The sequence below is a fragment of the Phasianus colchicus genome, chromosome 12 (assembly GCF_987193195.1).
Source record: "Phasianus colchicus chromosome 12, bPhaCol1.hap1.1, whole genome shotgun sequence".
In the NCBI taxonomy this organism is placed as follows: Eukaryota; Metazoa; Chordata; class Aves; order Galliformes; family Phasianidae; genus Phasianus; species Phasianus colchicus.
In genome coordinates this window covers 2,393,317-2,419,327 of record NC_143447.1, presented here as the reverse complement: position 1 = coordinate 2,419,327, position 26,011 = coordinate 2,393,317, and the positions used below count along the sequence as shown (strand labels likewise).

The window sequence follows — 26,011 nt, the reverse complement described above, 5'->3', positions numbered from 1 at the left end:
GTGCTTTGGAATGCATTTATAGGGAAATGCTTAACGAGAACTGCTTTGAGTTCAGTGTCAGCAGCTTGATTTTGGTTTTAAGAGGCTGTGTTAAACAGGCACAAGTGGAGAGAAAAAGCTTGTTCCAGTGGACTGATTATATGAGAAGAATTAGGAAGTCCTGCATTTTAGGTCCTGGCCCGCCACTGCTTTGCTGAGAGGCCTTGGTGAGCTCTTAGATTCCTGTAGCAAGCTTATTTAATCTCATGTAGCATTATCATAGAATCAAAGAATCACAAGGTTGTGATTAAAACTTGCTTCAGTGAACAGTCACAGAGGCTTGCAGTTTGGTATACAAATACACCTTGCTTAGATTAAGTAATGCGTGACAGTGAGGAACATACTGACAGTCTGCACTGACCCAGTAGTGCATATGGGAATGATAAAACTTCCTGATCTAGGAGCACATCTGTCTAGGTGTTTTTTTTCCTATTTCATAGAATCATACAATAATGGTTTGGCTTGGAAGGGTCCTTTAAGATCACCTCGTTCCACCCCCTGCTGTAGGCAGGACACTTCTCTCCAGCCCAGGTTGCTCACAGCCCCATCCAGCCTGGCCTTGAGTGCTTCCAGGGAGGAGCATCACAGCTTCTCTGGGCAGCCTGTTCAGAAAACTATTTAAGAAGAGGATCAAGAATGAAAGAGTGGTTTTATAAGGAAAGAACCACTCAAACTAAGTTAGATTTCAGGATGGGGAATTCTTATCTTCTTTATTCTCTTATTTTTAATATGCTAAGGATGATATGGTGACTAATGACTTGGAAGTGACAGCAAGACTGTTGTAGGTTTTTAATTCTGGGTCTGGCTTTGTTGTAATTAGCTGTGTGGGATAATCTTGTTTCCTCCCTTTCCTTACCCAGAAAATAGGCAGAAGGTGTTGAAGTGAATTTGTGGGCCTACAAAGGATCATCTTTGGTGCAAAGTACCAAAGAACTTATTTCAGAAGCTCCATGATTTTCATTCTGTGTACACTAAAGAACTGCTAGAGGGAACTTAGTAAATGAATGGTTAGTTATTATTCAGTCCTCCCAGTGGCTCCATCTAGTTCTTTAAAATGCCAGTTTATTAGTCATTTTACTTAGCTACAAGGCATTAATAAACATGAAAGGCTAAAGCTGCCTTCATTGCACTTGGAGATCCATGCTGTATAGTTACACAGACTTCGAAACCTCAGTGTGCTGCATACATTTTCTAGAGGAAAACTTACCATTTGTGGCTTTTAATTGGTCACCATTAGACAACACTATCACACTCCCAGCAAGCAAAGAGCCCCTGCGAATCCATTGTGAGCTTTTTAATTTGAAACAAGTCCGTGTCGAAACTGGAACTGTGATGGTCCAGCTTGGCAGAAGTTCTCAGTACTCAGCCCACATTAAAAAAAAGCCATACGGTCCCCTGTTTAGTTCAAATACCATCAGTGATGTTTGTAATGATGCAACTCACTAAAAAATAAAATAAAATAAGACATAGGAATCCAGAACATCCTAACATTCTCCCTTTAAGGTCATCCTGCCTTTTAACTTGAGGCTGCAACTTCTGCATTAACATTGTTTTTGTGCGTAGCACATTCTTGGATTAGTTACCCTGTGGGAAATAGTCACTTCATTATGACAGTAAGGAGGGCACGAATTCAGTAGAGAATGGCCTAGAATGATCTGGATGATGGGCATCTAGAATCCTTTCCCGAGACTCACAGGTCCGCTTTCCATTACTCCCATTTAATGTGGGCACAAGCACCTGATGTGTGTGTGTGACCCCCTCAGAGGACACTCACCCAAAGTCCAAATAATGCTTTTATCTACAGTGCAGGCATAGTAGGAATTCCATCAATGAGAAAAGCCTAGGAAGAGGAAGGAAAAGTGTCAGCTTCAGATGCGTGTGACCGACAATTCCCCTCCAGGCTGGTTTTAGTCAGAATGCTAGAGCTGGCACTGAAAAGTATCAGAAGTGTAAGCAAAACACAGAGCTGAATGAGGAGGATGGCAACATCTCTACAAGAAGTGTGGAGAGAGCTTGGCTGACTTGCAAAACTCTGTAGTGAGATATGCCTTATTATTAAGCAGCCATTCTGTTGTGTGCTGGATCAAATCATCCACACACAATTCAGCGTTCTTGTCTTGAAGCTAGATCCTTTAAGTGCTGTAACCAAGAGATATATACCTTCTGTGTAGACTGGGATTTACACAACTAACTGTTCAGACCCCTGTTGGTACTGCAGCTCTGCAGTAAGAGAGCTATTTTCATTTTGCTGGTAGGGCTGATTGATGTTTGTAGAAGATGCTGGCGGGGTCAGAATGGGGATATTTCAAGTCAGGTGCATTGTCAGGTATGTGTTGTGGTGAGGGTGCTGGCAGATCTTAGGAAGGAAAATAAATCTTTCTGTTTCACAGTAGTGGTTTTATGAAGGATGCATAGACTTTGGCTGCCATCCTTTTAGGAGAGCAGTACAACAAAAGCTACAAGGTTACCCACTGTTCCTGCCTTAGATGGAAATCTTTAGTAGACAAACAGATCACCGTAACCAAAACCAGAATCTTGAACTTCTGAGGACCAGAAAGCTCCTGCAGGACATGGACTTGGATAAGTATGATTTGTTCAGCCTACCAATGGAAAGCCAGTGTGGGGTGACAGTTTACAAACCTCCTGGGTGTTTTGAAGGGTCATCAAGAAGAAGAGTATTGATGATCTGATTTAAATGGTCTGCTTGAGTTTTCAAAAGGTTTTGGCAAAATCTACCATTCTTTTTTTGAGAAAACCAAGCAGCTAAAGGGGATAAGGTAAAGTAGCATGGGTAGTTGGAGAAACAGTAGAAACAGATGATGAAAGTAGATGATTGAGCCTTCCAATGGGAGAGTGCCAGTAGAGTACTTTAGGGATTAGTACAGGGATGTAGACACTTCAGCATATTCACAAATGACCACCCAAAGCCTATTAAAAGCCTTCTAGCCACTGCTATTGGTCATTTGCTTTTCCAGTTTTCCAGATTTTAATGCATTTTTAACTTTTACTCTAGTTTCCTACGTGCTGTGATTTAGGACTAACTCAAATTATTCCAAATTCAAGTCTAATAGCTGGGATTGAGCTAAAGAAGGTTTTAAAAACCAAACATACAAAAAGACCCAAATCTTGTTTTTAAAACTTTCTGTGATGGAGAACCTGTGAAAAGCTTCATCATGATAATCTATAGGTTAGTTGTTCTCAGTTCTAAAAATTATTAGCTTAAATCTGGCCTAAATTCTCTCACATTCTTTCTGTGAATGTGAGGATTCCACTGTGTTGGGGTCTGTTCTCATTGTGAGTACTTAGAGATTATTATCAAATAATTACCTCTTCCTTTTAGTTAACTAAAAAAGATTAAGCTCTCAGGATCTTTCCTGTTAAAGAATGTCTTCTAGTTCTTTTCCACTGAGCCAGATCCACCAACATCTTCTACCACCAGCAGCAAAAGCAGCCCTGAGTACAATTTAATCGCCTCCTGAGAGTCTTCTGCACTGGGGGAGCCTTCCAAAAAGAGAGGAAGGGCAGAGTCACCAGAACAGCTCTGATAACACCCCGTGTAGAGCAAGGGTAAGTGTGTGTTTGGAGGCTACATGATTTAGCTGGCTTGAGCTAATAAATTTCCCTCATATTTAAAGCCAAAGCAAGCTAGCGAAGTTTTCACATTACTCAAAGTCACGGGAAGATGTTTTAACAAATTCTGTGTCAGCCCTACATTTGATGGGAAGATCAAGTCATTTTGAATCTCATATTCTTTAGCTCTTAAAGCAAGACTCAATCTGCTCTGTTTATTCTACTCCAGTCTTCTCCCTGCTAGAAAAAGTGAAGCATTCTCTAGTACTGAGAAGTGTGGGTGGCAAACACCTGATCTGAACCTTTTTCTCTACTTAGAAGTTTGAAAAACAACAAAATTTCAAGCTTTCCTCCCATTACTCATGAACAGAAGAAAAAAAAGAATATTTTTATAGACATACATTTCTAAATAAATCCTGTCACCTAATCCTGTTAACTGAAACCTGCAAATCCAAGGAAGTAGAAGTCTGTTGCTCTGCTGAAACAGGGATTTGTGAAGGGTTTTGCGGAATGGTGAAAAACAAAGAACTGACAAGCAGAGAAGTGGCTAATAATAAATGCAGTATTTCTTTGAGCAGACTTCCCATCAGCTTATCAAGCATCCAAAATGACACGAAGTTGCTTAAAAGGAAAGAAGTGGTGTTTATTGGTTTTGTTCTCTAACCTTAAGTGCTTCCTCTGGGATAGAGTATGCACTGAGATAGATATCTCCAGCTTTGGAATGCTGCTTAATCATAGAATCATAGAATCTTTTGAGTCGGAAAGGACGTTTAAAGGTCATCTGGTCCAACTCCCCTGCAATGAACAGGGAGATCTGCACTCAATCAAATGTTCAGCGCCTGGTCCAGCCTGACCTTGAATGTCTCCAAGGATGGGGCTTCCTCCACATCTCTGGGCAACCTGTGCCAGTGCCTCACCACCCTTAATCTGACATCCCTCTCTGAGAGTGGGAGGAGAAAATGATTTTGGCCTCTAGGTCTGCTTTATTAAGCTACTTCATATGTATCCGTTTTTACAGCAATAGTGAACAGAAGCAGCAGCAGAAATAAATATTTTTTGCTGGTAACTTTGAGCTAGGAACACATAAAACCATGGAAGCTAGACAGATTCCCTGTGTGACTGCAGCATTTTTCTTTATGCCAGACTCAGTGACAGATATAGGTGCTTAAAAGTTGTGTATTGCAGCATGTAACTCTAAGCCCAGGATTCCCAGCTGAGCTTTGCAGTCCCTTGTCCCTGTAGCACTGCAGGGGCTGCAGGTCAGGCTGGGCAGGGAGCTGACAAAATCAAGTAGCACAAATCATTTCTCCCCATTGTCTTACTGCACTTCAGGCACGCGTGGGGCTTCACATCATCTAGAACCCATTGTCTGGTCCCTGCTCCAATAATGTTTTTTACAAATTGCATGGGAAAAAACGTCGCCTAAAAAGAAAAGAATCCAGGAAGCAGCATCTAGATCTGCTCTGTATTGCCATGCTTTTGCATTAAATAGTACAGAGCAGTAACATTCAATGCAGTATGAAGTTTGCTCATTGATTTCACTGAGAAAAGCATTCACAAAAGAGCCAAGCGAGCGAGATCCCTCCCCCTCACAAAAAAGCACACAAGCGCAAGACTACCATCCTCTGAGACAAATTTATACAATGATGAACTGATACTATCAAGGCAATGGCCTCAAGTGTCTATAGAGCTTTGTTCAAACTCTTACACAAAGGTCAATGAAGTGTTGAAAACAAATGAAAGCATTGCCTGCAGGAATTAATCAATGGGGAGTGCCTGGCTGGGCTGCTGGAACAGCCACGGTGAGGGGCAGCAGCCCTGCAGCTCAGCTCCAGCATCACAAGTGCTGGGCCAGTGTGGAAAATAAAAGCCTGGTTAGTCCTTAGTCTGTATGCCTGAGATATGCCATACATGACTGGCAGGGAGTGCCCAGGGAAGGCACCAAGAACGAAGTCCTCAATGAATCTTCGGGGTTTCCTGGATGTTTTTTCTTTGTCAGATGTACAGCACTTGTATTACTTTTTATTAGGAAGTCCAAATCTCATTATTAGGCACTTGGGTAGTACACTGGTTCCTAAAATGCCATTTAAAATAGAGAATAGGAAAGTGCATTTTCCTCTACATGTAAACCTTTCTTGTTCTCAGTGGGTTTCAACATTTGGAAAAAAAAACAAAAAAATCACACACACACAAAACCAGGGAAGTTCACTTTTTGGTAAAGATGAGGTCTTCAGAATGTCAGCTTAGTTGGCTCAAGTCAACAGTGACCACAAAGAATCTTAGCATGGAAGTTATACCCTCCTTAATGGTAGTGCTGTAGCATAACTTTAACATACAGAAAAGCAGATGTAATCCAGGCAATGCTCACCCTTCCCTCTTCCCCTATTTAGTTTCTTCTCCTCTACTTTGGATCCACCTATCTCTATCTGCTGCCACTTTTCCCTGCAGCAGCTCCTCAGCAAAGCCCTCTCCAAAACTGAAAAAGCAGAAAGGAAATGCATAGCCCTGAACTGGCATTTGGAGATCATGATATTATTTACTCTTCTACTATGATCTGTTCTGCTGCTGTTTAGGCTGGGACTGGGCTACTTTGCTGCAGCCCTGAGATCAACAGAATTTTCTAGGTGCTTCAGTAACACACAAAATTCAACACCAAATTGGAGCTGAAGCAGTTATTTTGATCCAGAATTGAGATAAAAGCTCGAGTAGCACAAACCCAAACGTGCATGTGCTGACACAGACATGTGCAAACTCAGAAAACAATCTCGAGCTTTGGGATAATCACGAGCTCTCTCTGGTGATTAGTGGGTTACACGTGGTATCACTGAACGTCCAGCTTCTAAAAGCAAAGCCCAGACAGAGGAGACCTTTATTTTAATCTCACAGAATTATGTGAGCCTTATCATCTGCTGCCTCTTCCCTTTCCTCTGTTTATCTAGTGGCTCACTGAGGCACTCAGCATTGCTGGCAGTTGCAGACACTGCTGCTGAGCAACAGAGTGGCAGTGGCACAGATTGCTCTTCTCTCACAAGATAATGGGGATGTCTTGAGGACTTAGACTGGCATGACCTGGTTATTTGTTTGCAGAGGATATACTTGTGCCAGTAAGGCATGAGGTGTGGGCAGAAATGCTATATCTCCCTTGCCTTTGGCCTTGCTTTTATTGGCAGTGAAATTCTATTCCATTGAAGTTACTGAGTCAGAGGGATAACTACCTAGAATGTACCCTCTGTGGCAGCAGCACGACCAAGGGTATCTGCATAAGGGGTAACAATAAAGTGGGATTCTCTGCTCGAACCTCTTCCGCTACCATATTGTTTAGACATGTTGGCTATGCTTGTTTTTTGCAATTTTGCTGTCTTCAAGAGTTCAGAAATCATGAGTAAGCATGAAAATGTGTAAGTTGTTCCCTGATTTCATGAAATGGCTTCTAGCTGCTTACCTAAGGAAATGGAGCTAATGCATGCTTTGTATCCACTGGTCTGTCAGTTTCCTCTTCTAGTGTTTCAACCTGTTTGATGGTTTGAAAGAACTGGGACAGAAGAATCTTCTTGAAAATGCTATCTTTCCACCTGTTTGTGACAGTAGATGGCTGGAGAAAGGAATCATAGAATCACAGCCTCATAGAATGGTTTGAGTTGGAAGGGACCTTTAAGATGATCTAGCTCCAACCCCCCGCTAGAGGCAGGGATGCTTCCCATTAGCCCAGGTTGCTCAGGAGAGAAATCCTGTTGTGCCCCACCAAGAATAGGAGTTACAGGATCCTAGAATTACGTGCTAATTTAGGTTAGAAACAACCTCTGAGGGCCTCATGCTCAAAGGGCTTTCTGCTGCAGCCTGCACGCCAGCATCAGTAGATTACCAGACATCAGAGAATCTACGTATGGTGGTATCATGAATCACAGAGGGAAGGTATAGAATTCTGCACCTTAGGCATGAGAGACTGCAGACACCAAACATTAATTTATGAGACGTTTCTTTCATAGCCATTTTGCTCACAAAGCAACTTGTTTCTAATTAGTAGACAGTCTCTTATTTAAATTTTTAAAATCCTCTGCCTTTCTTCAGCAACGTGATGCATGGAGACATTGTTAAGATACTTTCATCAAGATGATGAGTTCTTACAGACTTAAATGAGGGAGAACTGCATCCGTGTCTGACCAGTAGTACAGGTGTAAAGCCGGTTTGGTGTTGCATCAATGTGATGCTGAGCTGGCTTCAGTCACACTCTGAAGTCAGCCCTGCCAAAATTCAGATCATCAAGCACAGAGTGTGGACTTCCCTAAGTTGAGCACTGCCAATGCTGTTATTGGAGACAATAGCACGTTTCCCATCAAATCCAGCACTGCGTGACAATCAAAAATAGTGCAGTTCATGTGGACAGAAGATGCACTGGCGAGGACGGGCTCATGAAGAGGGATCCATTATTCTTTGAAGCTACAGCTCATTAAACGCTGGTGAAAGGCGCTATTTTGAGAAAGAGACGTTTGATACTCACTGAACTGATCCAGTCTGAGCAAGCCTCCCCATGCTGCCTCAACTCTCTTCTGAATAATTCCAGATGATGGGAGAAAAATCATAAGTTCTTGGTCTTTAAATAGTAATTTGATGGAATGTACATTTGGAAAGCAAATGTTATTGAAGCCTAAGATACAAGCTTTCTATGAGCATTTCAATGTGAATTGAAATTGAAAAGCTCTCTAGTGGGGTCTAGACCACAATGTAAAAATGTAGACCATCCATAAACTAAATGTAACCGTGACTAAATCATACAGGTACTGTGATCTCAGCAACTTCCCAGAGTCTGTGTAATTTCTCTTCCTCACAGCTTCACTCCTGGTTACTGGTCCTTAAGTTTTCTGTCTGCTCAGGGAATATTACAGGTCAGGTGGCAAGGTGCTCTGGCTCATCAATCTGTTTCTGGCTGTGATTTTTATCTCCTTGCAGCAGAGAGGATTATCAACTTTAGTAGAGTTCTAACCTCTTTGAAAACCCTGATGTTTATTTCTTGCACAGTCTGTGACACGTAGTGCCCATAGACACGAACGTGGCTGATTTTTTTGGATAACATTTTCCTTTTTTTACAGTTCAGTGGCAAAGCTGGTGGTTACAAGCGCATTCCCAGCAACCCCTTGGAAATACATCTTAGGCAAGTGCTCCTATTTTGGTTGTGGTTATGAGGATGAAGAGGGTGGGATTGCTCTGGGTTTGTTTGCCAGTGGAGGCTGGACAAATAGCTTTCCAAGTACTTCCTGACACAGGCTTTCCTGGTGCTGCTGCATCTCCATGCCTGGCTTTGCAGCCAGTTGGGATCTCTCAGCTCCCACACATGAACTTTGAACTCATCTTTCTCTCAACCCAACCCAGTTTTTATGCAGCAGCAAAAGCAGGGTTTTCTGCTTCCACCCTGATATGCAGCACAGTGGAACTCTTCCCTCTTCCCCCTGCCCTATGAAGTGACTCCCCACCGCCCAACATTCTGGCATGTATCTCACTTCTCACTGCTCAGCACTTTCCTTCTCATGACCAGATGTTCAGGTGCCTTCTTCTCTGTACCTTAAATAGGTTTCAGCATTTGTTCCAGCCTCCCACTTCCCGTTCCTATTGATAGAGCAATAATGGAAGCACTGGCTGAATTTCAACAATCCAAGGGTGACAGCACATTTGTGTAAGTAACAGGGGCAAGAGGGAGGTAAGATCTGTGTATTTGTGATGCATATTTATTTGTTCTAGGTGTGATCCAAGCTGTAGGGGCAGTAAGTGAAGGCTTTACCACTAAAACCCCGAGATAAAATTTCCATGTTTTATAATTTAGTATTTCATGTTTTCAAATGTCAGTTATGAGCTAGAACTCATAGTTTCATAGTTTCCTGCCTGCTAGGAACAATACGCAGCTTTGAAGGGACTTGCTTAGCTCCTCCAATCTGCATCACACATTAATTGACTCCTTTATTATCTGAGAAGCCAAGGGCTCCAGGTGACACCTGAAACTCTCAGCCAAGCAAAAAATGTCCCAGCAGGTCAGCGTGCAGAAAGTTTGCACTGCTGCTTCCTGTATCCTGAGCTGGAGGATGGAAGTTTTTGTGATTCTCAGTCCGTTCTTGCATAATCCTTGGTTTATCAGTAATGTGATTTTTCACATTTGTGTGCAGCACTGTAATTTCTTAAAGTAGCACCACATATAGATGTACATATTGACAAAATCCCTTAAGAAATAAATAAATCTTTGGCTGCTTCGCCTGCATTCTCCCTGCCACATCTACTCCCTTTGTATCTATGCCAGGTCTCGAGCAGTATTTGACAAACACTGTTAAAAAAAGAGATAATTTCCCTCAGAAAGTGTTTTCCCTTTCCCTGGCAGGTGGGTTCCCTATAGCCCCTTTGAAGGTACTGTGCAGCCAATAGAACAGTCCTAGTGCAGATAGAATAGTCCTAGTCCTGACGTGTTCTGAAAACCTGCCTATAGAGAACCATGTGCTAACGTGGAAAGCATTGCCATAATGTCAATAATAAATAATGGCCATGATAATTTCATACCATTAGACAAGGATAATTCCCAACCTCCTGCACTTAATTCTTGGAAGACTCTCAAATAAAATATAATTACTTTGAAATTCTCTGGATACCAAATTGTCATTACGTTTTGAGGACTCTGAATCTTGCTCTGAGTTCAGTACCTGTGACTCCTGGAGCCAAGTGTTAGAATTGTTTAGGATCCTGCCCTTGCAGACAGAGCCACACAAGACTTCACATTCTTGTTTTGGGTTATGTGTTTGATGAGGTCTACATTCGAGACAGCACTAACTTTCTCATTTCAGGTCAAGCATTTTTTATTCGAAATGGGACTATAATAGCTGCTAAAATGATGTGCTGAAAAATTGCTTCAAGCAAGTGTGATATTAAAGAGTTTTACAGACAGTTTCAAAGGTAACAAGCATAGTGCCCAGACAATGATTTTAAAAACTTATCTGTACCTTAGGAATCATCCACCCCATATATAGACTGGACATCAGTGGCTTGGGGAGGGCTAGGCAGAGGTCTGAGCACCAGGATGTCTGCGTGCTTCTGTCATCGTGCAGCAGTGTGCCAGGCAGCCTGACTCAGTCTTTGCACCTGATCATTTTCTTTCTTAGCTGCAGAAGTGATGAAGGAGCATTCTGCTGCTTGGATGCTCTGCAGTGTTCTCTTCCCACCTCAGGGCTCTAAGAGAATCTTATTTGTGTCATCAAATAAGGCAGCATTTAGAGAATAATCCCAAAAAGACCGGGAAATAGAGTGTGGGTGTTTTCTGAGAGCAGGCTAGAACAGTATAGCTGAAAGAGGACGAGCAGCTTGATTCCTTGAGCACGTCCTTTATTGCTCTGTCATTCTCTGGGAACATTAAGGGCTGTGTTGAAGAAGCCGCATCAGTTTCAGATGTTATGCACCTCATTAATCAAAACACATCCTTTTGGAAGGCAGTTGATTGCAGCTTAGGCACAGAAGTGCATCCCTAGTGCCTAAATAGGAAAAAGTAGAGGAAAAAGACCTTTAATGCGATCGCTGGCTTAGTTCACAACATCTCATCTACAGGAGCATTTGAGAATCAAGATTTGTTTCCCCAGAAAAGCAGACCTTGTGACTGAAACAACAGTGTTAAATAATACTTGTACCAGGTAGCATCTCTGTAGAGTATTTCAAATGAGTCACGGCCAGTCTAGGTTGTGATAGGAGAAGAGGAGCAGGTGATCGCTTCAGAGAAAGGATTCGAGAGGGAACAGGCAAACAAAGATGAAGAAGCAGGTGCTGCCTGTGGGCATGGTGCAGTCACTGCTGATGGCTGCGTTCCCTTAAGTGAGAGCTAAGTAGCATCCTGCTGCTTTAAATGGCACGGTTACCTTAGACCGGTGACAAGGGACTCCTGGGGGAGAAAGGGGAACGTTCGCTTATGAAAGCACAAGCACAGCTGTTCTCCGGGAGACGGTGAGGATTTCCTCACTGCTTGCAGTGGGCACTCATTGCCTGTGCTTATCTCTCTGCAAAATGCACGTGGTTTCCTTCTTTGGGGAGGTACGATTTAAATGTATAAAACAACGAGCAGTCTGGAAAGCTGCATCTACTGAGCCGATGCAAAAATATATGCAAACACTCTCTTACATGGCTAAACGGATTCTTAATTGAACTCCACTGGTTTCAAAGGCTTTACGTTAGGAAATAATTGGACTCGGTTTATCAATCTAACGCTTCTTAAGCACTAGGGAATAAACAGCCGTTCTCAAAGAAGGGCAGGGCAGGGCTGATTGCCACGTCTTTTCTTCCTTTTCTCCCAAACAGCAAAAGGCAGGGAGAAGCTCTCTTTTAGCCATTCTCCTCGGCCTCTGCTACACGCGCTGCGCCGGAGCCAGCAGCGGCAGGAGGGAGGATTCCCAGCGGATCTCCCTGCCCGCAGGAGCGGCCGGGGCCGGGCGCAGGAAGCGCTGACTCAGTGCCCGAGCGAAGTGGGCTTCCCCGTGTGCCGTGGGAGAACCCACGCATCGCATCCCGCACGGCCCTGCCCTGCCCGGCCCCCTCGTTACGGTAGGGGAGCCCTTGGAGATGCTGCTTGTCTTTTTGAATGACTTTTACGGCTCCAGCCCCTCAGGGGAGAAGAAGTAGCGTTTCGCACGTCTAACGGGGAGAGCACGCAGCGAAGGAACAGAACCTTCCAAACCTTGGGTTGGTGAAACACACAGTGGGCTTCCCGGCAGGCAAACTTCTGCCGGAAAAGACAGGCGTTCCCCAGCTCCCTGCTTTGCATGCGAGTGCGATTTTCAAGGTGAACCGATACTTTTTCCTTTAGATTGAGATTTGCCCCTTCCCACAAACCCCCCCATGTCTCCGCAAGAAAACCTGCGGCAAAGCAGCTGCAACTCCAGAAGGAGAAAGGCTCGTCAGCGCGGAAGAGAAAAAGGAATCTCGCTCCTCTTATTTTTACGACGCTGCTATTTTTAAATTACCAGCTGCCCGCAGTTCTCGCTGTTACACCACATTAAGCCGGGCTCTCGCTCAGGCAGCGCCGAGGCGCGGCGGGCTGCTGGGCAGCGCAGTGCCCGCCTGGTGCAGCCCCGCTGCGCTGCGCTGCGGCGAGCGCTGACAGCCGCGCACAGCCTTGGCAGCCAGACGTTGCCCTTTTAAGAAGCCCGGGTGCTGGCTCAGGTAGGCAGAGCCTGAGTGCAGTAGTCGCTCCTATGGCAACCCACAGAATGGGATCGCTTCATGAATATTCCCAGGAGCTGGGGCTGCATGAGGAATAAGTGATGACAGTGATGTAAGCAAGCGGTGGCCGCTGCAGGTTGCAGTTCATTGTGTTATTGGCAGGCAGGTTGAGGAGTTTGAGGTACCCGGGCTTGCGTTTGGCTTTCCGGAGGATGACTGCCCGCCCGGAGACACGGCACATTTGCATCTGGAAGCCAACATGGCAAGGCTGCTGCCGCTGCCGCCCTGCCTCGCCTTCCAGCCAGGAGTGCGCGGCTGTCCTCTAGACTTCTTGCCCGGTGCGCTGGATCTGAGCAGACAGGGATTGCAGTAGCACTCACCAACGGGAGGCAAGCAGCAAGTAGCCAAATCGGGACGAGGGAGGAGGGGGGGGGGGCTTTCTCGCCTTCCCTCTTTTTTTTTTTTTTTCCCTTCCGTTCTGGATGCAGAGCCCGTGCTTTGATGCAGAGCCTGTGGATGCCACAGCCTGGTAAGGAGATGACACGCCAGTCTGTGGTCCCTCCTGCCCCTTGAGCCGGGGGCAGGGGCCTGGGGCAGCGCCGCTCCCCTCCTCGCGCACAGCCGGGGTCCCTCCCTCCACCTGAGCAGCAGCAGCAGCGGCCATGGACAAGCTGCCCCCCTCCATGCGCAAGAGGCTCTACAGCCTGCCCCAGCAGATAGGACCCAAGGCGTCGATCATGGACGAAGAGGAAGACAGCGACAAGGACACCCGGAGGAAAAGCATCAGGCTCAAGCCGCTGCCTTCGCCCTCTGCTGGGAGCACCCGGGCGCTCGGGGGAGACCCCGGCAGAGGGGAGGACCCCGGCCTCGTAGAGACGGAGGCGGGCAGCAAAGGTGCCAAGACCAGCACCAACGGGGACTGCCGCCGCTTCAAAGGGAGCCTGTCCTCGCTGACCAGCAGGCACCTCCACGACGCGGCCGAGGAGAAGAGGCTGATCGGCGGCGAAGGGGAGCCGGCCTCCCCCGGCGAGGACAAGAGCCCCTCCGGCAGCGGGGAGACGCAGGGACTGCCGGCACCCCCGCCGCCAGCTTCCCCTCCGGAGCCCCAGCAGCAGCCGCTCCGCGCTTGCTCCTCTACCTCTATCAAAGTGGAAGGAGGTGGAGGGTGCGACCAGATCACCCCAGATGAGGAGCAGAGGCTGGGCCAAGCCGGGTTCATGCAGAGGCAGTTCGGGGCCATGCTCCAGCCGGGGGTCAACAAATTCTCCTTGAGGATGTTTGGCAGCCAGAAGGCCGTGGAGAGGGAGCAGGAAAGGGTTAAGTCTGCTGGGTTCTGGATCATCCACCCCTACAGCGACTTCAGGTACCATCTCCCCTTCCCGGCCCACTCAGATCTACCTGGCCTGCCCCTTCCCCTTCCCTGTCCAGCTCAGAGCTCTGCACACAGCACACGCCCAGAGATAACTTTCCTTGCCAATTTCCTAGTCAGAGGAGTGGGAGGACACGTCCAAGATCTGCTCCAGTCAAACAATCTGCAGGTTTCGTTTGTATTTGAGCTTAGTTTCAGTGTCCTCATACTGTTAATTAATTTTCAGTGGTGTTTTTAAACCAACAGATGTCTCTCACTCCAGCTTTTTGTAGGGAAAAGCCTCTTCGTAGTCCAGTGTAAATGGGTAGAATGCTCCCACCTGATGCACAACTCTATAAAGCACGGTGTCTGCAGCTTAACTACCACATCTCAGTAATGTTTCCTTTCCTGTTTTAACACCTCAGGGTCCTCTCCCTTCTCCTTCCCCAAGAGTTAGGGAGTGATGCTGCTATTGTTCTGTGCTGCTCCTTACCGCAGCATCACTTGTCAGAAATTGCTATGTGCAGAGAAGAGCAGCATTCGTTGCTAAAGACTTTTGGAGTCTTACAGACAAAGGTTTTCTATTTTGCATCTGCAGATACCTGTCTACAAAACTAATTTGGGTAGGGAATGGTGAACATTGTCTTTGTGAGAGGGATTGCTTTCTTTCACTCGGCAGCATTTCCAGGAAGGTTAATAAGGAAATTAACTTGTAAACAGTGAAGCCAATTTCTGCATAGTTTCAATCATTCAGCTGAGGGGGTTGCATTTAGGTATTTCTATGTCGGTATTGTCTGCTGCACAGGTGAATTGTCCTCTGCAATATGTATGTAAAGCACTGCAATCAATAATTAATTACTTAGTGCAATCAATGGGTGAGGTCTATCGCTTCAACTTTAATTACAACTGGCTTACATCTTACATTTAAAAGCACACAGTAGAAGAACATTATTCAAACACATTTCTATCAAACTACATGATTTTACTGAATTCTTGGATTCTTAAAGAAACATTGCGTGATTCCCTAAAATACAATTAACACAATAATTGCAAGAAGGAGTTGCAGGATGGGTTTGGGTGCCCGATGACAGAAAGCACTTGGCACTACCTTTAGGGATTTAGCTGCAGTTCACACACTTAGAAGATTCAGGACTGGCACTGAACAGATTCCTTGATACTTGCTTGGATTAGCAAACATTATTAGAAGGCTGTATGAATTGGAAGGCTGCACTGTCGATTAAATTTAGTGCAGTCAAGTGTCCCAAGCGTACAGCTGACTGAGCAGATGAGGGTTTCCTGTAGCTGCATCGTGGTACATCATCCCAATACGATCTTATTCCAACCCAGATTGGAAAGAGTATAAGATTGCCTCACTGTTGTTACTGGTCCATACCTCACAATCACAGAGAAATATGGGAGTGTTTAGCTTTACAAGAACAAAACCAATTTCATTCTCTTGGCTCCTGGTCTTGTGCATTTTCCACAAGCCTGGACTTAAACTGCTGTGCTTTCTTGGGTTATTTTAGCAGAGTGTTCTCTGTGTGTTGCATCTTAAAGGAATCTTGGATGTAATCCCTAGAACGTATTTGAATTTATCCAAAAGTAGCCTTGTGTATCTTTCATGTACCTGTAATAATGGATTTACACCCTTTCATGTTTAAAGTTTCCAGCATAAAACCAGACTGTCAAACTTCGTGGAAGGATTATAGCATTAGCAGAGGTAGCCACCTTGCCCAAGGTGAGATGGTCCTAAGAGTTTATTTTTTGAGGGTTTCTTGTGAAGCAGTGCTCATTCTTTAAAATGGCACAGCAAATTCTGAGGCACGTTCTTATTTGTGAGGTGCTTCGCTGTAGGGCTTCTCCTCTCCTTACACAAAGCAATGGAATACACAGGCAAGCTGGACTTTGCCAAGCCAGATGATCGTACAGAGTCTGCTAACACACAGATGTTTGCATGATTGCAGTTGGGTACGTATGCATGTGTGGCTTGGTAGTGTTAATAATAAATCTTCTGCAATATAGCTTTACGTTTGTGCAGAGAAAGCAAAGTCAGTGGCTGTCTGTACCCTGGTGCGAGACGTTTTGTGCTTGGTGTCAGATTCCAGGTAGGCTGGGATCTTGCTGGTTTGTGTTTCTTCTAAATTGATGCTAGAAGCTTCACAACAAATGTGTGCTTTCTCCCTACTATTACATATCAACATCAGATGGGGCAGTGGTGCTGATCATGCAGAGAGACATCTGAAGAGGCCAGGAGTTGGATGCACTATTGTGTGGCATCCACTAAGTATGTGGATTTTCAGGGGCACTTTATTCACCCCCGTTTCTCACTCATTTGCAGCATATCTTCTTAAATATGACTGTCGCTTAGAGAGAAAATGACCAGTGAACAATGGCTGCATTGAAGAAGGGTGGGAGCTTTCCTGGCTTCTGTTTGTGTTTCGTGTTCTCTCCTCTGAGTGCTACTGAAGCATCTATCTTGGAAACAATTTGCATGAATACGAACAACATTTCTGACCTCCGAAATGCAGCAGATTGCACCAAAGAGCAGGTGTTATCAAAATATTTGCAAGAGCTATCTCCTTGATCCAAAGGACTCTTGTTTTTCTGCTTTGCAAATTACGCAGTGCAATGTATGATTGCTCCTTGCTGTAGATGGGTGCAGATTCTGGAACATTAGGATGTTCTGAGGGGCTCCATTACATTGCACTTTGCATAGTCACCCACGCTGTACAGTAGCAATCGGTGTACAAGTTGCAAGTTACTGAATACTCAGCCTTAGATCTTGTCTCCTGTGATTTTGTACACGTTAATTTCACCTTTGAGAGTGAAGAGCATCTACTAGAGTGAGGCATTTTACTAGAGCTCCAGACCTTATGGCTCCTGTCTAAGAACAGCTCAAGAGGTGAACTTTTGAGTTAAACACTGACCCAAATTAGTGGAGCTTGATTCTGCTGTGAAATGATGTTTGTGTATCTCCTGTGACTTCATGGAGTTATTTTCCTTTGTGCTGTGTGAGAGGCATTGCAGTTTTAGAATAGAATGGAGGCTTTCATCATAGTCTCGTTAAATTATCATTTTAGCATCTAATGCAGCTAATTCCAATGGAAAATCTATGGCCCTGGAAGAGGAAAGCAAATTAATATAGATTAAGGCTCTGTTGATTTCTGCTTTTAGTCCATTGTGAGGGGAAAAACACCAAATGACCTTTATAAAAACCAGACTCGGTGTCCCTGAGTACTCATGACTAATGCAGTGGACTAGTTCTGGAAGCACTTAAAAGGTGTCTCCGCAATTCCTGATGAAAATAAGAATAGTAGTTCCTATTCTGAGCTTTAGGTGGAAGCGCTCGTTACTATTTGCATCTGTGGTTGATCTCATATCAGTGCAGGGACAAAGTTTATTTCCTAGATCAAGATTGATCTGAGGCTCTGAGAGCTTTTTCAGTGGGTAGATAGAATTGTAATTTATTGCTTAGAGGAAGCATTGGTCCAGCACAATTGGTTTAATAAAAAAATTCCAGACAAACAAAGATCTATCTAGTCTGTAGTCGACTGAAACATATTGGTTGGAGCTACTATCCAGAACTGCTTGCAAAAAACAGTGTAGCATGCTGCTTTTAGGAAGGCCTGAGAACAGATATGCTGCCTTAAGGACCAAAACAGTCCACTCCAAACAGTGGATGTAAATAGAACCACACATTATTCACTGCCCAGTAATCTATTAACATCTTTGCAGGAAAAAGAAGCTGCTGCTTTCTTGAAAACAATGAAAAATATTCCACTCAATACTGGTCCCAGTTTCTTAGTTTGGAATTTTTCTTTCCACTGCTCTCCCTCACTTGCAATGTTTGTCTGCAAACAGAGCCTTTTGTACGTTTGCTTCTTCTGACAGAAGGAGCTCTGGGAGTCACAGGGGATTTCCGTGGCACCAACAGAAATGGATGTGGAGGTGCAATGTGTCAGGTAGGGGAAATTCTGAAGAACGAAATCATTTGCTCCTCTTTTTGCCATTCTAGACCTCTAAGCAGCGTCACTCAGACTGCCCTCCTTGGGGAGCCAGTGCCATTTATTAATTACAGTACTAAACGCTGACCCCGATAGCGCTGCTAGGATTGAGCAAAAAAGGGAAGGATGGCTGTTTCCCTTTCCTACCCTCATGAACAGAACTGCAGAATGCTTCACGGAATGCTGCTCTGTCTGTGGAGATTGTTTTCATTCGTAAGCCTTTTGCAATTTTGTTCAGAGGGTAAACAATTTGTGAAGCACGCAGCATGCTCCCTGACTTGGGCAGCTCACTTAGGTGGGTGTTGTGCTTCCCACACTCCAACAGCAATGCTCCTTTCTTTTCCTGCTGCCCAAAGTGCTGCTCGTGTGCCTGCCTTCGTGCCTCCCCACATTCAAGTGCTGCCCACAATGGCAAACTCTGATCCTGTGACTCGCCCTCTGCTCTCAGCAAAGTAAAATGAAAGCTGGCTGTTGTGTCACTTCAGTACTGACTGCACTCTGAAATTCTGGTGTGCTGAAAGCTTTGCTTTGAGGGGGAGGCATTCATAGCAGAACCTGTGCCAGTCATTAAAAAAAACCAAACAAACAGTGCAAATGAGGCACAAGTTTATCGGTGGGCAGCTGGTATGTTTGCCTCTCTTCTTGCTTTACAATTCTGTGAGGAAAGCACTAGCTGGAGAAGGGAGATGCTTTCCTGAAGCCAGTTCTTGCTGTCTGTACTGCAGCTAGCTTTCCTGCCAATTCCCAGGGCATCGTTGCTGGACCAGAACAAGAGGATTCAAGCAGGAATCATATGAGGGATAATCCAAACCCCGCTGAACAGCATGACTTAGACTTCTGTTGTCTTCAGTGGACTGTGAATCAGACTGCAGGAGAGGAAACATGGTTTTGTGACCACGAACTAAGGGAACCGAGCTAGTGCAGCCGTACTTCCTGTGTCCTTGGGCAAGTCACCACAGACTTCATGCCCTGGTTCCCATGTTGTGAGGCAGAGGATAAAAAATCCTGAGCTAGAGGATCATTGTGAGGGCTGTAGGTATCTGTATGAGACACGCTTAGGTGCTACAAAAGGCAGCAGTTGTAAACAGGAAAGCCTCATCAGCAAATGGAGCACCTCAGCCTATTACCAGAATGTGTTTCAAGATTGTAATTATATAATATTAGAGTATTTTCATATACGTTCATGTACAGAAAATGAGGTGAAAGAATACGAATAAATACTAAGGCAAACATTGAGATTGAAGGAAATGCTGTGATTAAGATTTCCTGCACAAACTCAATTCAGGTCCTTTGTGCAAATCTGTGCCGATAGATGAACACATTATCTCTTCCCCAGAAGCCCATGCCTCATTCAGTGCACTAGGGGATGGTTGTTCCTCTGTGAAAAGCTGTTTAACATTTTCTTCATCTCTTTTAGTAAGATGGACTGCCATATTTATTTCACCTTGTTCAGATCCTAGTCTGAAAAAACAAGCTTTTTTGGCACTTATAAAATATTCAACTCTAACAGCAATGAATGTTCATTTCACTTCCTGACACCTCGGCTAGGGAACTGGTATTGCCATCCCCAGTTTATCGTGAGGTGATAGAGACTCGTGGACAATGAGATTAAGAACATTAACGTGGTACAGGCAGTTTGAGGCCCCGTTTTGCAGAGTACATAGCGTTACACAGCACATCTTATGTTCAGAGCTCGGCCTCTTGGGTGCCTAGTAAGGAATCAGACATCACTGCAACCAAGAGGACAAGGGCACCGAGGTAATGAAAACCTGTTTAAGAGCAGCTGGTTCTTTAAGAGGAACGGGACAGTCAGATTTGCATTGTTACTTAGACTTGGTTGGTGAGCAGCCAGTCTGAGAAAGAGGCATGCCGATTCCACCCACCCTCTTCCCAAGCCTCCAATGTTTGCCTGTTTATGTGCTGTTACACTAAACAACAAAAAAACAACAAACACCAAACGTAGCTGTAAACAGTGTCATAGTGTTCTTTTTAATCATCGCCTAACGATTTTATTCTAATTCCAGTTTTGGATTGAGCTATTTCCCTTGCACCTCTGCGGGAACTTTTTGGCAGAGATAGAATCTCCAGGGCAGCGCTCATCTGCCTCAGCCATCACATCTCATTCTGCAGTTCCTTATCTCTTTTATTGCAAGCCTTCAAGCCTGTGCAAGAAATGAGCTCCTATAGAAAGTCTCTTCCTCACACAGGTCTGCCTCAAGCCCTTCCTCTCATCTTGAATGAAGCATGAGTTCTATAGGAAGAACTATTTTAAATCATGCAGTGACTGTAATGTAATCCATACGTGCAATTAACCTCTGTTCTGTTTTTCATAACCTAAGCTTGCAGTCTAATTTTAATGTGGTGTTTTTGTACAATTGTTAAGATTTTAAAAAGCAAATCAATCCCCATTCTAATCATAATAGTACTTTGGGGTTCATTAGCAGCTACGGACCTTTAAGATGCTGCACTGCCCTCTGCTCTCAATGAAGCAATGGCAAAACGGTGATGGTGCTCCAGATTCTTGGGTAACTCGTCAGGCTTCAAGAGGAAGCATTCTCTGCTCTCTGTTTTCTCCCCAGTACTTCAGCATTGTGTCTTCTGCCCCACTCCCTCCAACCTGTTGTTACCCCTCACTTTACCCCTGTGCCATCTCACCAGCGCCATCCACATTTTCCATCTTCTTGTACCACCTTTCTTGTTTAGCCAATCCTAGGTCCTAAGACACATTTTTTCGTTTCATCATTCTTTTGCACCTCACGTTGGCTTTTAGTAATCCCTCTTCTCCCCTTGGCACCTTACTAAGTGCAGTGTCAATGGCGTTTATCTCAGATCAGTTTGTTCTCTTACCAGTCTCAGACCTTATCCCTCGTGCCTTTCTCCAATGGATCTCTCTCACATTTATTTCCTCTCATTCTGTATATTTGTAGTTGCTGTCATCCCACGGCTCTTCAAATAATCTCAGTTTTCTCAGACTGTGATTTCTGTCCTAATTTAACAGTGTGTTATTTTGCCTAGTAATTTCAGACCCTTCCGCTTTAATCCCTTTTTTCTGTCCTTGAACGCTCTCAGCCTAGCAGTGTTTCGACAAACTCTACCCAGTTCTTATTTTCCAGGCTTGAGATACATCCATCCTTAAAGCCAAGCATTTCAAATGATGAATTTGCATAGAGGCACACACTTTGCTGCGTTAGTGTGAAACAGATTTTATTTGAGGGAATAATGTGTTTTCCAAAAGTGTTTGTTGGTAGGCACATACAGAATCAGTGCAGGACATTTCAATACTATTATAAGCAGGTAAACTTGGGGTTCCAGTACGATGTTGTTCTGGTTAGATAACTGTGCTAGTGCTTTCTGTTGCACTCAGTTTTTTTCTGCTCTAACGTCACTGCTGCTGCACTGAAATCCATTTATTATACAGATAAAAGAGTGATCTCTGTCTGGAGATAACAGTGTCATTTTAGCTTGAAACCATTGAAATTTGTCTTTGTTTCTGCTGCGTTATGAGCATCTCATTAGCAAACCCATGAATCCCTCAGTTTGCTCTTGAAACCAACTATCTGAGCTCTCATCTGTGCCGGAGCACAGATTTCATCCTTTCTCTTACTTTTGAAAGCTCTGTTGGTGCCAAGGCAGTTATAGGTCAATTGAGTTATTGTTGGTTCTAATTGGCACTCTAACAACCTATTAAATCAATTTCCCTACAGATGAATGTCACTCAGAAAGAAGGTGCCAACTCCTTTTCTGTGTTTGAGAGTGTAAAAAAGGCATATTTGTGCTGATGAGTATAAGGGAAAGGCTGTTCCTTAGGGAAGAGGCTTAGTAGAGCACAAGACTTCACCCCAAATTGTTGTGCCACATGGTCTGCCCTGAGCAAGGTGCAGGCTGTTCACATACTCAGAAGATGAGGCCATTTCCAGAACTCAAGCCAAATGGAAGAATTACAAAAATCCCCCAACCCTGATGAATGCTCTTACATCCATTCTCTGTTTGCAACAGAGCGTGGGTCTACTTCCACGTGGCCTCTTCTCCTCCCTGTCTGGTTCTTGGTGTCCCTCGTATGTTCCTGTGGCTGCCAAGGCAGGTGAGGTATCCCCAGCCATCTCTCAAAGCAGGCAGTGTCTGGCTGGTGACATCGTTACCTTGGTGTGGTGTACATCTGAGTGAGATTTACTTGTTATAAAAGAGGCGGTTATTACGGTGAGTGCAGTTGATTTAAGTCCTGCTCTGCAATGTTTAGATAACCTCTTTGTCTCGCGGAAATACGGTGCTCATTCCCACATTATCTGAGTATTTCTTAGTGAGATGGCTGTAAAACAAGTTGCTTTCCAGCCTGCAAATAGAGACAAGGTTCTTGGCCGGGTGGCACTGCGAGTTTGTTCCAGGGTCTACAAATGAAGGCTGATTTATATATGACAAGCAGCAAGGACTGCTCAGGTATCCTTGCTTAAGTGGGCAATTTTCTTGGTGATGAAGGCAGATGAGAACACAGCTTGGCTCTGTGCAGCTCTGCAGTGCTGACAGCACTAAAACCTGGGTTTTGTCAGCAGACAAAGCAGTTAGGACTCCAGAAATACAGAACAGAGAGCAGATACGTGCTGGGCTAACAAGATGCTGTTACAGGGACCTTTTTCTGACCCTTTTCCTTGTTGAGTGGTTTGCTACCTAGGAAATCCCTTTGCAAACTGAAATTATTCATTCCGTGCAGGATACTCACAGTGACTGACATCAAATATGGGCACCCTGTACCTCATTTCTGCACAAGGCTGTAGTAAACCAGGCTGCCAACTCTTTGAGAGGTGCTGCATGCAGCAGGAGAAGACAGTGTCAGTGAGAGCAAAGCAGATGAGCATCCAGAGGGGAATTCCAAGGTCAGCTGGAGGGCCCAGCACTTAGACATTATAGGGACACAACTGCTTCCCCAGCGATGTGCAAAAGCTAATCTCGTTTGTGGTGACTCCTCCAAATGTGTTAATTAAGGATTTAAATCTCTGCTTCTTTGAAAGGCGAGGTTGTCTGTGTTTATGCGTCTATTGTTAAAGAGCTTAGAGGCAGGAGAGGTACTGCAGGTTGCCAGCTTGATTCTAGTGTAGGAACTGTAACTCCTTTTTTTCCTTTTTTCTTCTCACATCTGTGCTTAGGGCTCTCGTGACTGCCAGGAAATCAGTAGCTGTGCACTGAGTAACTGCTCACCCTGCTCACAGCTCCAGTAAGGCTGTGTGCAGAGCAGCCCTGCTGGTGCTCGGCTTTCCTGGTAGGAGCTGCAGAGCACTGTTACAGTCTGGGGGATGGAAAACCTGGTGAAGCACAATTGGATTGGCCTGGGTGTGGGAAAGAAATGTCTTGCAAAGTTATCAGCGCTTTGGAGCTTGTGAGGGAGATAACTGCTGCATTCCCAAGACTCAGGGACTCCACTTTAATAAGTCCCTTCCTGCCAGCCGGGGCTTGGCGTGTGATTTCAGGGCAAGGTGCTAACTCATCACCCTGCTAACATCAGTGCTACCCAGCACAAGGTCTCTTCTGCAGAGGGGCTGCTGTGCACGTGTGTCCGTGCTTATCTCCAGGGACAGTGCACAAGTTAGACTTTCATTATTAACAAGAGGAATGTTTTTTTCCATCTCTAATTTTCTGTGAATTACTGGGAAGGGGAGGGCGAGGACCAGTCGAGATCACAGATCACGATCTGTTCTCAGTGATACCAACACAAACCCACTTGTGGCATTTTTCCATGCTCAGTCAGCAGCAGGCACTCTTGGAATCACGAACAATGCGAACCAGGTAAAAGGAGAGGCTGGAAGGCAGGTCAGGCATCTGGTTGACCCTCTGAGCAACAATGAACGGAGCACTCTTTGTGCCCGAATTTCTCCAAGTTTGACAATTGTACTCCTAGGGCCCAAAGATGCTTCACATCTCTTCAAGCATTTTAACATAACAAAAGATGCCAGAGCAGAGGTCGTCAAGGGTTTGTTAATATTTACAAGGCAATTTCTTGTGTATTTCCTCATGATTACACTTCTCTGTATACTGTTACTTCACTTGTCCATCTGTTGTTAGGAGCACAAAAATGAGAGATCCAGGAACTGTAAGGTGATTTCAGAACGTTGCTTCCTTTGTCTTCTTTTAAAAAGGAAACTGATTGTGAGCACCTTTACAGTTCCATGTATAATGCTGTATTGTGTGGCATGTTTAGAAGCAGGCTGGAAAAGCATGGGAGAAAAGCTTGGACAGCGAAGGGAAACAAGGTTAATTTTTCCTTTTTGTGTGTGTCTGTAAGGAGAGTTATGTAGCTGCTGCAAGGGGTTCGGAGATGCCGTTCCAACTTTTCTTCACTGTTTGTGTATACTGGAAGGCATGTTGCCCTTTTTGATGGGATTCACAACTTGACTTTAGTAGGCACTTGCAAAAGAACAGTCTGGCACAGGAGCTGGTAAGGTGTTTGTCCTTTCCTTTGCTGTGGCAGCTTTAGAAAATAGCATCTGAGCTGACTAACTGCTGAATGTTTTGGATGTTCTGTTCTGGCCCTTGCTTTTTAGTGTGAAACCAGGTGTGCTTCAGGTCATGGCAGCCTTGGTTGACACTCTGTATGCATGCTATGTTTAGAGAGCAACTGAGGGGCTTGTGCCATGCATTAAATTACACCCCACATTTGTCAGGGACTGCTGGCTCAGCCCTGACTGCTTTGGAAAGTGTCTGGTTTTTGTTTTTTTGCTACATACATTGATCTATGATTCTCTTTTTCTAAAGGTGGACTTTCGATAGACTTCCAGACTTCACTGGCTGTATGCTCCTTTTGCAGCATGAACAGGGTTTTAGGCAAACAGTGGCAGATGTGACTATGGCCTATGGCTTGTGCTTTTGGACAAGGAATCTGGAAACCTCATCTGCAAGTAAATTCACATGGTAAAAACTGCACTGCAGACAAAAAAAGATTTGCCTTGACATCATCTGCCCTGCTCTGTGATCTGCAGTCAGTCAGGAGTCCAATGCACAGCTCCCAGCCTCTCTAGCTGAGTAGAATTAAGGCTAAGCTTCATCATGAGCTATTGCAAGCTGTTCCCACCCCAAATAATTGGCTGCTGGATGGTTTTGTGTCTGTCTAAGCATTACGGTGTGTGGGTGGATGTGTTATGTGTGTGTGAATGAGTCTGCTTTGAAAATTAATACATAACATCGGGAGTGCGTCTAATAATGCAGCACCTCATGATTCCCACATCCAGCCCACCACCATTTCTGCTCTTCCTCTTCCTAAAGCACCTGAGATGTCTCTCCAGTTCTCGGTGTTCTGCTGTTGAAATTAAATAAGATAGAAAAGCCGTGAATTTTCCCAAAAGCTCATTCCCCTTTATCAGCACAGCCCTCTTTGCAAGCAGAGTATCCCGTGGTGGATGGCAAACAACAGAGACCCTTGTCTGCAGAGAGGAAGGGCAGTGTCCATCTGTGAGCATCGCTGTTGGAGGCACTGATGTATGGAAGTCACGCACGACTCGGGGAGCTGGGAGCTGTAGCCCCTCTGGGATTTAGGTTTTGGCAGCTGTTGTAGGGTATTATTTTCACAAGGCTGAGCTGTTCTTAAGCACTTCTTCTAGTGTAATCATCACACACATATTTTCTCAGTAATGGCAGGCCATCAGCATTTCTTTCTAGTCTTTTTAGATAAGATGTAGAGAGACAAGCTGTGAAAGAGCTGAACAAGATGCCTTGACATTAGTCATTCACATTTCCTCAGCTTGTCCCACAAGTAGGCTGTAGGCCTGCCTTCCATACACATCCTGCTGGCTGTGTTCTCCTGGGGAAAGAGACCCTTTTTCAGGTGAGAACTGGTAAGTAGAAACTTGCACCTGCCCAAGCTTGGATACTTGAATACTGTAGTCCAGATAGG

General features: G+C 44.8%; 1 protein-coding gene across 3 annotated transcripts in view; it reads left to right on the top strand.

The window, feature by feature from the left end:
* The first annotated feature begins 3,204 nt into the window (after positions 1-3,204).
* HCN4 (hyperpolarization activated cyclic nucleotide gated potassium channel 4) overlaps positions 3,205-26,011 on the top strand; it is a 108,978-nt gene continuing 86,171 nt past the window's right edge. Inside the window, exons 1-2 of one of the 3 annotated variants that reach the window (XM_090148631.1) lie at positions 3,205-3,606; positions 8,697-9,277. In XM_090148631.1, the coding sequence (XP_090004757.1) occupies positions 9,228-9,277 (50 nt within the window). In that variant the 5' untranslated portion in view covers positions 3,205-3,606; positions 8,697-9,227. Of the gene's footprint in view, positions 3,607-8,696; positions 9,278-13,221; positions 14,147-26,011 lie in introns of those variants that run through there. The other 2 variants (XM_090148630.1, XM_090148629.1) reach the window with 2 other exon arrangements.